The sequence below is a fragment of the Schistocerca piceifrons genome, chromosome 2 (genome assembly GCF_021461385.2).
Source record: "Schistocerca piceifrons isolate TAMUIC-IGC-003096 chromosome 2, iqSchPice1.1, whole genome shotgun sequence".
Classification (NCBI taxonomy): Eukaryota; Metazoa; Arthropoda; class Insecta; order Orthoptera; family Acrididae; genus Schistocerca; species Schistocerca piceifrons.
In genome coordinates this window covers 870,395,361-870,407,527 of record NC_060139.1, presented here as the reverse complement: position 1 = coordinate 870,407,527, position 12,167 = coordinate 870,395,361, and the positions used below count along the sequence as shown (strand labels likewise).

General features: G+C 43.4%; 1 protein-coding gene across 1 annotated transcript in view; it reads right to left on the bottom strand.

Moving 5' to 3' along the window:
* The window catches only part of LOC124775947 (hexamerin-like), a 37,160-nt gene extending 32,541 nt beyond the window's left edge, over positions 1-4,619 (bottom strand). The window contains exon 1 of the mRNA XM_047250791.1: positions 4,544-4,619. Coding sequence (XP_047106747.1) covers positions 4,544-4,619 — 76 coding nt within the window. The remainder of the gene's footprint in view (positions 1-4,543) is intronic.
* Between the last annotated feature and the right edge of the window lie 7,548 nt (positions 4,620-12,167).

The following is a 12,167-nucleotide window of genomic DNA, read 5'->3' as shown; positions in this document are numbered from 1 at the left end:
AGGCCCTAATCACAATTTATTAATGATGATGAGGAGATTGACATGAAAGAGAATCGTACGGAATACTCAGAGTGGAAGAAAGCGGGATACTGAAGTACTTAGAAATATTGAGAACGGTTTGAAGTGCGCTAAAGATGTAGATACTGCGATAAAGAATACCGCAGTAAGAAGTTAAATTGAAAAGTAGTGGACACCTCTAAAAAGATCAATCACAGATGTTGGAAGGATAAATACTGGGGTAACAAGTGAAATACTTGATCGACGAAAGAAGGAAGTACAAAAGCGCTCACGAAAAGAAAGGAATATGGCAATATAAATCGTTCAGGAATGAAGTAAATAGGAAGTGTAGGGAGCCCAAGGCGAAATGGCTACAGGAAAAATGTGAAGAAATCGAAAAAGAAACGACCGTCAGAAGGACTGACTCAGCCTATAGAAAAGTCAAAACAACTTTTGGTGAAATTTATAGCAAGGGTGGCAATGTTAATAACGAAATGGAAATTCCACTGTTAAATGCAGAGGTGAGAGCAGATAGGTGGAAAGAGTACATTGAGGGTCTCCACGAGAGGAGGGATTGTCTTATGACGTGATAGAAAAAGAAACTGGAGTCGGTATGTAAGAGATAGGGGATCCCGTACTAGAATCAGAATGTAAAAGATCTCTGGCAGACCTGAGATTAAATATGGCAGAAGGAATAGATAACTTTCCATCGGCATTTCTAAATTCATTGAGAGAAACGGAAGCCAGACAAATGCTCCAGTTGGCGAGTATATTCTATGAGCCTGACGACATTCCATCAGATTCTCGGAAAAATGTCACCCATTCAATTCCTATGTCTGCAAGAGTAGACAACTGCGAGAAATATCGCACAGTTAGATGAACAGCTCGTGCATCCAATTTGAAGATAAGAATAATAAACAAAAGAAAGGGAATAAAAGAGTATCTGTTACATGACGATCAGTGTGGCTTCCGGAAAGATAAAGGTACCAGAGATGCAGTTCTGACATTGCGCTTGACAATGGAAGCAAGACTGAAGAAAATCAAGACACGTCCATAGGATTCGTCGACCTGGAAAAGAGTCCGAAAATGTAAAGTATTGCAGGATATTTGAAATTCTGAGACAAATAGGCATCAGCTAAAGAGAACGTCGAGCAATGTACTCGTACTATATGTACAACAACCAAGAGGAAACGAGCAGATTGGAAGACAAAGAAAGAAATGCTCGGACTAAAACGGGGTAAGGCAGGGAAGACTTCTTTCACCCCTACTGTTCGGTTAAAGGCGCTGCAGTCTGGAACCGCAAGACCGCTACGGTCGCAGGTTCGAATCCTGCCTCGGGCATGGATGTTTGTGATGTCCTTAGGTTAGTTAGGTTTAACTAGTTCTAAGTTCTAGGGGACTAATGACCTCAGCAGATGAGTCCCATAGTGCTCAGAGCCAGTTGAACCAGCCCTACTGTTCAACTATACATCGACGAAGCAATGATGGAAATAAGAGAAAGGTTCAAGAGGGGGATTAAAATTCGAGGTGAACGGATATCAGCGATAATGTTCGCTGATGACATCGCTATCCTCAGAGGAGCTGAAGAATTAAAAGATCTGTTGAATGGAATAAGCAGTGTAATGAGTACAGAATATAGACTGAGAGTAAGCCGAAGAAAGAGGAAAGTAATGAGAAGCACAAGAAATGAGAATTGGGGAAACTGGTGGTCACAAAGCAGATTAAGTTAAGGGATTTTGCTACCTAGGCAGCAAAATAACCCATGATGGCCGTAAAGGAGGACATCAAAAGCAGACTAGCACTGGGAAAATGGACATTCATTGCCAAGAGTAGTCTACTAGAATCAACCATAGGCCTTAATTTTAAGAGGAAGAAACAGCGTTGTGTGGTAGTGAAACATGGACTCTGGGAAAACCGGAACAGGAGAAAATCTAAGCATTTGAGATGTGATACTACAGAAGAATATTGAAAATTAGATGGACTGATAAGGTAAAAAATGAAGAGGTCTTCTCAGAATCAGCGAAGAGAAGACCTTATGGAAATCGCTGACAAGATGAAGGGACAGGATGATAGGACATGCGTCAAAGACACCAGTAAATAATTTACATGGTATTAGAGGTAATTGTAGACGGTAAAAACTGCAGAGGAACACGGAGATTGGAATATATCCAACAAATAATTGAGGACGTAAGGTGCAAATGCCACTGTAGGTGAAGAGGTTACCATAGGAAAGAAATTCATGGTCGGCTGGTTCAGTCCACACAGAAGACTGATGATTCCAAAGTCGTCAGCCTTCTAATTGGTATGATGCGGCCCACTACAAAAACCTCTTTTGTGCCAGTCTCTCCATCTAACAGTCGCACTTGCACCCTATGTCCTCAGTTATTCGTTGGATATATTTTGGCCTCTGCCGTGCCCTACAGTTTCACTCTCAACAGCTCGCTCTCGCAGTATGGAAATTATTTCCTGATGTGTTAAGACATGTCCTATCATCCAGACACTTCTTCTTGTCAATGATCTCCATATGTTCCTTTCTTCTTATCAATCCACCAAACGCTTCGAATATTTTGAAATACTCTTGACGATTGTTATCAACAAAAAGAGTGAAATTCTGAGTATTGGTTTAGGAAAAGAGCAGTAGTTGACGATATGGAAGAATGCTGTTCTCTGGGAAGCAAGGCGGTACAGTTTGGCACATGCAAGTGAGCGATTAGAAGCAAATTGGTGCTGATAATGAAAAGTTTCTACGTTGCAGAACCTTTACTGGTATCAAATGCTGACTTGAAGGTGATGAATATGTGAACTACTCTCGAACGCGTGCAAAAAATCTGTCATCGTCCCGTAATTTCTCTAGTTGCCAGTGGCAAGACTGTACACGACGTTCAAAGTCGTCGCCATGCAATTCCTGGTGCATAGAAATATGGTACGGGTGCAATCGATGTTGATGTAGCATTCACATCACCGACGTTTTTGAGATTCCCGATTCTCGCGCAATTTGTCTGCCACTGATGTGCGGATTAGCCGCGACAGCAGCTAAAACACCTACTTGGACATCATCATTTGTTGCAGGTCGTGGCTGACGTTTCACATGTGGCTGAACACTTGCTGTTTCCTTAAATAATGTAACTATCCGGCGAACGGTCCGGACACTTGGATGATGTCGTCCAGGATACCGAACAGCACACATAGCACACGCCCGTTGGGAATTTTGATCACAATAGCCATACATAACACGATAACGACCTTTCCCGCAATTGGTAAACGGTCCATTTTAACACAGGTAATGTATCACGAAGCAAATACTGTCCGCACTGGCGGGATGTTACGTGATACCATGTACTTATACGTTTGTGACTATTGCAGCGCCATCTATCACAAAGCGAAAAAAGTGGTCCAACTAAAACATTCATATTTCTTTACGTACTACACGAATATGCCATAAAAATGGGGGTTCTCGTGTAAAAAAACGCAGTTGATATCCGTTTTACCTATGGCAGCGCCATCTAGCCGGCCAACCAGAGCGCCATCTGGTTTCCCCCTTCAAGCTAGACAAGTTTCGTTCTTTGTAGTTTTTTCGTTTGACGCTTATTTCGTGAGATATTTGGACCAGTCACTATTAATGGATCACCACCATATATATATATATATATATATATATAGGGTGTCAAAAATAAGTATTCCATATTCTGAGAGATAGTAGCATGGATCAAAACAAGAAATAAATGTGCTATAAAAATGATCTCTAAAATATATACGTTATGAGCTATGGGTACTTCTTCATGTTTGCTACAGTGAAACACATCTCTTCTGCGGAACAAGTGCTCACAGCCACTAAGGTAAGCATTTTACAGCCAGTGCTGACTGGACATTTGTTTATTGTTTTGATTCATACTAGTACCTCTCGAAATATGGAATACTGTGCATGTGTGTGTGTGTGTGTGTGTGTGTGTGTGTGTGTGTGTGTGTGAAAGAGAAAGAGAGAGAGAGAGAAAGAGAAAGAGAAAAAGAGAACACAAACTATAAATCAGAGGAGAAAGTTGGGTGTAGGTGACATATGTTCTGTGGAAATCAGTAATGAAGATAGAACAATTTGAAGGTGATCTAGTTCGAGGTAGTAATAAACTAACTGCTGCTGGAAGGAAATCGCGAGAAAATAGTCCTTGGAAAGAACTGCTAGAAGAGTCGTATAAAGGACGTACTGAAACGAAAATCGGGGTAATTTTATGAAACTGGAAGGAGAAGCAGAGAGAAGATTGTAAGTAAAGTAAAAAGTTATAACATATAATACAAATCGTCGAGATTGAAAGGTGTAGCAGAAGCGCTGAGAAGACTTTTTTTATAGAAAAAATAGGATGTGAAATAGTAAGAGGACATATCAAACAAAAAAATGAGTCAGTAAAAAGTTGATGAAGGGAACCACATTGGGTTTTGAATAAACAGCAAATATTATACGTAGATGTTCACCATATGTTATATTATATATGTACCTCTGGTACGTACTTCCGACAACATGGGGTTAGAGCCGGGGTGATGGAAGTCAACTAACCTGCACTACAATTGAGGCCGGGAGCCAGTCCCAGCAGGGCCACGGAGGCCAGCAGCAGCATCACAAGGGTCTTCATGGTGCCCGTCGTGTACTGCTGGGCGTCTACGACGAGTCGTTGGCGGACGTACGGCGGCGGCGTCTTTTATACGGGGAGACGACGGAGTGGGCGCGCAGCCTGCCAACCCGGCCGCCGTGACCCCCTCCCCCGCCCCCCTTCTCCAGCCACCAATCCTATTCGGACTGGCCACACGTAGCCCACCGCTATTCGCAGATAACTGTCCAGGGACCAACTACTCGCCACTAGCCGCCATCCCTAATTCCTCTCACTGTTCTCGGCTGACGTTTTCGTCAAAGCCGACACAGCTCCCATACGGCTCCTCATGTGTCCCCGCTCCGGAATTAGGCAGTCAGCATCTGACTCGGACCCCCTCAGGAACGCACGCTTTCTGTATTGTTTATACCATACATCATTCTAATTTACGACCTTCATATTACAGTACCAATTAACCACTGCGTTTCGGTAATTGTTATTTCCAAGGGAAGGTGGGAAAAAGTAACCACTCGAAGGAAAATCGTATTTTCACCAAACCGTCCTTACTGATAGAAGCTTGCCGCTTACTCAGTTTGAATCTACATGTTACAAGCATCAAGCAAATACTTTAAAGTGAAAATGAATATACACTGAAGCGGCAAAAGTCATGAATTATCTCCTAATATCGTATTGGGCCTTCTTTTGCTCGGCACAGTGCAGCAACTTGACGTGGTAAGCACTCAACAAGTCATTGGAAATCTCCTACAAAAATAATAAGCTGTGCTGCCTCTATAGCTGGTCATAATTGCGAAATCGGTACCTGTGCAGGATTTAGTGGACTAACTGACCTACATCTACATCTACATTCTACATCTACATTTATGCTCCGCAAGTCACCCAACGGTGTGTGGCGGAGGGTACTTTGCGTGCCACTGTCATTACCTCCCTTTCCTGTTCCAGTCGCGTATGGTTCGCGGGAAGTACGACTGCCGGAAAGCCTCCGTGCGCGCTCGAATCTCTCTAATTTTACATTCGTGATCTCCTCGGGAAGCATAAGTAGGGGGAAGCAATATATTCGATACCTCATCCACAAACGCACCCTCTCGAAACCTGGACAGCAAGCTACACCGCGGTGCAGAGCGGCTTTCTTGCACAGTCTGCCACTTGAGTTTGCTAAACATCTCCGGAACGCTATCACGCTTACCAAATAACCCAGTGACGAAACGCGCCGCTCTTCTTTGGATATTCTCTATCTCCTCCGTCAACCCGACCTGGTACGGATCCCACATTGATGAGCAATACTCAAGTATAGGTCGAACGAGTGTTTTGTAAGCCACCTCCTTCGTTGATGGACTACATTTTCTAAGGACTCTCCCAATGAATCTCAACCTGGTACCGGCCTTACCAACAATTAATTTTATATGATCATTCCACTTCAAATCGTTCCGCACGCATACTTCCAGATATTTTACAGAAGTAACTGCTACCAGTGTTTGTTCCGTTATCATATAATCGTACAATAAAGGACCCTTCTTTCTATGTATTCGCAATACATTACATTTGTCTATGTTAAGGGTCAGTTGCCACTACCTGCGCCAAGTACCTATCCGCTGCAGATTTTCCTGCATTTCGCTGCAATTTTCTAATGCTGCAACTTCTCTGTATACTACAGCATCATCCGCGAAAAGCCGCATGGAGCTTCCGACACTATCTACTAGGTCATTTATATATATTGTGAAAAGAAATCGTCCCATAACACTCCCAGAGGTTACTTTAACGTCTGTAGACGTCTCTCCGTTGAGAACAACATGCTGTGTTCTGTTTGCTAAAAACTCTTCAATCCAGCCACACAGCTGGTCTGATGAAACTTCCTGGCATATTAAAACTGTGTGCCCGACCGAGACTCGAACTCTTCCCGAGCTCGAGTTCGAGTTCGAGTCTCGGTCGGGCACACGGTTTTAATCTGCCAGGAAGCTTCATATCAGCGTACACTCCGCTGCAGAGTGAAAATCTCATTCTGGAGCTGGTCTGATATTCCGTAGGCTCTTACTTTGTTTATCAGGCGACAGTACGGGACTGTATCGAACGGCTTCCGGAAGTCAAGGAAAATGGCATCTATCTGGGAGCCTGTATCTAATAATTATGTCTCACAAACATAAATCTGGGAGTCCAAATCACGTCCAGAATGTTCTTCAAACTAGTCACGAACAATTTTGGCCTGATTACATGGCCCATAGTCATCCATAAACTTTACGTCATTTTTTGGGAACATGATGTCCATGAACGACTGCAAATGATGTCCAAGTAACCGAACATAATGTCCAGCCAATGATCGGTTCATTTGGACCAAAGGACCCAGATCATGCCATGTAACACACAGCTCAGACAATTACGAAGCTTACCACTGTGCTGCACAGTGCCTTGTTGACAACTTGGGTCCATGGCTTCGTGGGGTCTGCGCACACTCGAACCCTACCATCAGCTGTTACAAACTGAAATCGGGACTCATGTGACCAGGTCACGGTTTTTCAGCCGTCTAGGGTCCACCCGTCATGATCACGAGCCCGGGACCGTCGCTGCGGGCGATGTCGTGCTGTTAGTACAGGCACTCGCGTCTCTAGTCTGCTGCCACAGCCCATTCACGCCGCATTACACCGCAGTGTCCTAACTGATACGTTCGTCGTAAGTCCCTCATTGATTTCTGCGGTTACTTCACGCAGTGTTGCTTGTCTGTTAGCACTGACAACTCTACGCAAACGCCGTTGCGCTCGGTCGTTACGTGAAGGCCGGCGGCATCTGCGTTGTCCGAAGTGAGAGGTAATTCCGGAAGTTCAGTATTCTCAGCACGCTCTTGACATTGTGGGATACTGAATTCCCTAACGATTTCCGAAATGGAATGTCGCATGCGTCTAGCCCCAACTACCATTCCGCGGTCAGAGTCTGTTCATTCCTGTCGTGCGCCAATACTAACTTCGAAAAACCTTTTCACATGAATCATCTGAGTACAATGCGCTAGCCTTTTATACCTCGAGTACGCGATACTACCGCCATGTGTACATGTGCATATGCTGTCCCATGACTTCTGTCGCCTGACTGTATAACAGAACAGAGCCCATTTTAAATAATATAAATTAAATAATTAACAATCGTCACAAAAGGACAGAACGAGGGGTGATAGCTTTTTATGTAAAAGTGTTTAGAACTCAGTCCGATCTGTAGTGTTATGGGTGATACATGTAAGCAACTAACTTATTGCATTAACCACTTTGACCACATTTCCCCAAGAGTAGTATGAGCACTTTTCGAGATCGCACGCTATGTCGGTATTGGCGGTTCACAGATAAAACCACCGAACTGAAAAAAGTCCAAGGAACAACATTTGTAAGCCGAGAGATGTTGCTTAAACACTGAATACTCCAAAATATTGTAAAAAAAGTATTACCCTCTACATATGAGTAAAGTAACAATAATATCTGCCCTTACAGCAGACGACAGAAAATCATAAAAGTTTAGTCTTTCGGTCAAACTTGCTGACCACAAAGACGGTCTATCACGGAATTAGTCTGACCACTTCTCGACAGGCAGCAGCAGTGTTCAGGGTAAAAAAAAAGCTATGGCTATTTTTCCCGTTCTTGTCACCTCATTTATTTTTATTTGTTTTTTTTATCCCACCTTCCCCTATTGTTATTATTACTGTCCCATTGAATTACCCTATGTGCTCAAAAGTATCCGGACACCCGGCTGAAAATGACTTACAAGTTCGTGGCGTCCCCCATCGGTAATCCTGGAATTCAATGTGGTGTTGGCCCACTCTTAGCCTTGATGACACTCTCGCAGGCATACGTTCAATCAGGTGTTGGATGGTTACTTGGGGAATGGCAGCCCATTCTCCAAAGCGTGCTGCACTGAGGAGAGGTATCGATGCCGGTCGGTGAGGCCTGGCACGAAGTCGGCGTTCTCAAACATCCCAAAGGTGTTCTATAGAATTCAGGTCTGGACTTCTGTGCAGGCCAGTCCATTACAGGGATTTTATTGTCGTGTAGCCACTCCGCCATAGGCCGTGCATTATGAACAGGCGCTCGATCGTGTTGAAAGATGCAATCGCCATCCCCGAATTGCCCTTCAACATTCGGAACCAATAACGTGCCTAAAACATGAATGTAGGCCTGTGCTGTGATAATGCCACGCAAAACAACAAGGGGTGCAAGCCCCCTCTATGAAAACACGACCACAGCATAACACCAATGCCTCCGAATTTTACTGTTGGTACTACACACGCTGACAGATGACGTTCACCGGGCATTCGCCATACCCACATCCTGCCATCGATAGCCACATTTTGTAGCGTGAATCGTCAGTCCACACAACGTTTTTCCACTGTTCCATCGTCCAATGTTTACGCTCCTTACACCAAGAGACGTCGTTTGGCATTTACCGGCGTGGCGTATCGCTTATGAGCAGCCGCTCGACCACGAAATCCAAGTTTTCTCACCTCCCGCCTAACAGTCATAGTACTTGCAGTGGATCCTGATGATGTCTGGAATTCCTGTGTGATGGTCTGGATAGGTGTCTGCCTATTACACATTACGACCCTCTTTAACTGTCGGCGGTCTCTGTCAGTCAACAGATGAGGTCGGCTTGTACGCTTATGTGCTGTACGTGTCCCTTCACGTTTCCGCTTCACTATCACATCGGAAACAGTGGACCCAGGGATGTTTAGGAGTGTGGAAATCTCGCGTACAGACGTATGGCACAAGTGACACCCAATCACTTGACCACGTTCCAAGTCCGTGAGTTCCGCGGAGCGCCCCAGTCTGCTGTCTCACATTGTCTAATGACTACTGAGGTCGGTGATATGGAATGCCTGGCAGTAGGCGTCAGCACAATGCACCTAATACGAAAAACGTATGTTTTTGGGGGTGTGCGGATATTTTTGATGACATAGTGTATGTCTAAATTAATGGTAATAGACTGTTTAAAATGTAACAGCCACGATTGCTCGTATATCTCACAAAGAGGTAGAGAAAGAAATATATGGAAACAAAGAGCATCGTACTGTCACCAACAAAACGTGTTCTCTCACCCCGAGGGTTGGTAACCTCGTATTTGAGGAGACTGGAGATTGTAGATTTCTCCCGCCCTTTGAACTGAATGAACGAACATTGTCGAAGATAAGCCAAACCATCTCTTCTCTGACAGCAGGTCCAATCAGGGTGGGCTTCGAGCCAACAACTATTGTGAACGATTCATCTACATCAAACTCCGCAAGCCACCTATTTGTGTGTGGCGGGGGGGGGGGGGGGGGGGGGTACTTTTACTATCACTAACTGAGCGCTCCAACTCTGTTCTACTCGTGAATAGTGCTTGCCTTGGTGTTATAATTCTGCCATCTCCTTTAATATTTTTACTCGTCTAGCTAACATAAGATACATTAAAAACGGAATTGGAGCTATCGAAAAATATTTATTGAATTCATAATTTTTACTTATATTTTTCTGCGACTTACTGAAACAACTTCTAGGCGACTGGTATTTGCCCATTTTTTCAGAGGATTGATATCTGGCTCTCGCACTTTCTCTCCCTCCACTTGTCATAGCATACGAACAACAATGTAGTGTACGTAGGCTCACCACATCCATTTACTTTGAATATATGCAGTTCCTTTATTTGCCTGTACGAGGTGTCTGGTCATCTTCTAATGCCATCTCCAACTGTATTACAGTAAGTAAATCATTGCGTACGTAATATTAACTTCTCACGACGTATTACGTACAAATATCTGAAGGAGAAAATTAACGAAGGAAATAAGTGAAATAAGGAGACATCACGCGATATCGGACAGTCATATGGTGAATGGGCAGAGTAGAAAATTACGCCACTGACGACGCAGAAACAGCTGTTGACAGTCGGGCGAAAGATGGCATTTTGTGCAGTGTTAGAACTTCAGAGCAACTCTTTTTTCTTCTTTTTTCAGCTTCCTGGCTGCAGCCTACGTCCCAGTTACTTGCTGAAAGTATTCCAATCTCTGTCTTCCTCTACAGTTTTTACCCTCTACAGCTGCTCTAGTATCATAGAAATACCTGATGTCTTAACAGGTGTCCTATCATCCTGCCCTTTCTTCTTGTTAGTTGTTTCCATATATTCCTTTCCTCGCAGATTGTGCAGAGAACCTCCTCATTCCTTGCCTTATCAGTCCACTTTACTTTCGACTTACGTCTGTAGCACCATATCTCAAATGCTTTGATTTCTTCTGTTCCAGTTTTACCACAGTCCACGTTACACTACCATACAATGCTGTGCTCCAAACGTACATTCTCAGAAACTTTTTCCTCAAATTAAGGTCTACGTTTCATAAAAGCATTGGCCAGGAAAGCACTTTTTTCCAGTGCTAGTCTGTTTTTTACGTCCTCTTTAACCCGTCCATCATGGGTTATTTTGCTGCCTAGGTAGGAGAATTATTTCACTTCGTCTATTTTAAGATTCCCAGTTCTGGTGTGTTTCTCGCTCTTCTCATATCTGCTATTTCTCAATACTTTCGTCTTTCTTCGATTTATTCCTAGTCCATATTCTGTAGTTATTAGACTGTTCAATCAATTCAACAGGTACTGTAATTCCTAGTCACTTGCACTGAGGACAGCAATGTAACAGTGTCATCAGTTAATTTCATCACACTCTTGAATCTTTCTTGTGTTTCCGTCATTGCTTCGTCGATGTATAGGTCGAACAGTAGAGATGTATGATTACGTTCCTGTCTTACGTCCTTTTTAATAGGAGCATTTCGTTCTTGGTCTTCCAGTCTCACTGTTCCCTCTTGGTTCTTGTACATATTGTATATTACCTACCTTTCCCTATGGCTAAACCCCATTTTTGTCAGAATTTCGAAAATCTTACATTATTTGATACCCTCGAATGATTCTTCTAGGTCGACAAATCCTGTGAACGTGTCTTGATTTATCTTCAGCCTTGCTTCAGTTATCACCCGCATGGTCAGAACTGCCACTCTGATGGCTTCACTTTTCTTAAAACCAAACTGATCGTCATCGTGCAGATCTTCAATTTTCTTTTCCATTCTCCTGTATATTATTCTTGTCAGCAACTTGGATGGCATGAACTGTTCGGCTGATTGTGCGATAGTTCTCGCACTTGCCGACAATTGCTACCTTTAGAATTGTGTGGATGATGATTTTCTGAAAATCTGATGATATATCGACAATCTCATACGTCCTACACACCAACGTGAATAGTCGTTTTGTTGCCACTTCTACAATGATTTCAGAAATTTTGGTGGAATATAATGTAAGTCATCCACAGCTCTTTTAAATTATGTCTGTAACACTAGATCCCCTATCTTCTCCCTGTCGAATCCTTTTTCTTCTTCTATCACGTCGTCAGACACGTCTTCCCCTCATAGAGGCCTTCACTGTACTCTTTCCACCTATCCGCTTTCTCCTCTGTATTTAACTGTGGAATTTTCATTGTACTCTTCATGTTACCGCCCTGGCTTTTAGTTTCAGCAAAAGTTGCTTTGACTTTTCTATGTGCTGAGTCTGTCCTCCCGATAATCACTTCTTTTTCGATTTCTTCGCAATTTTT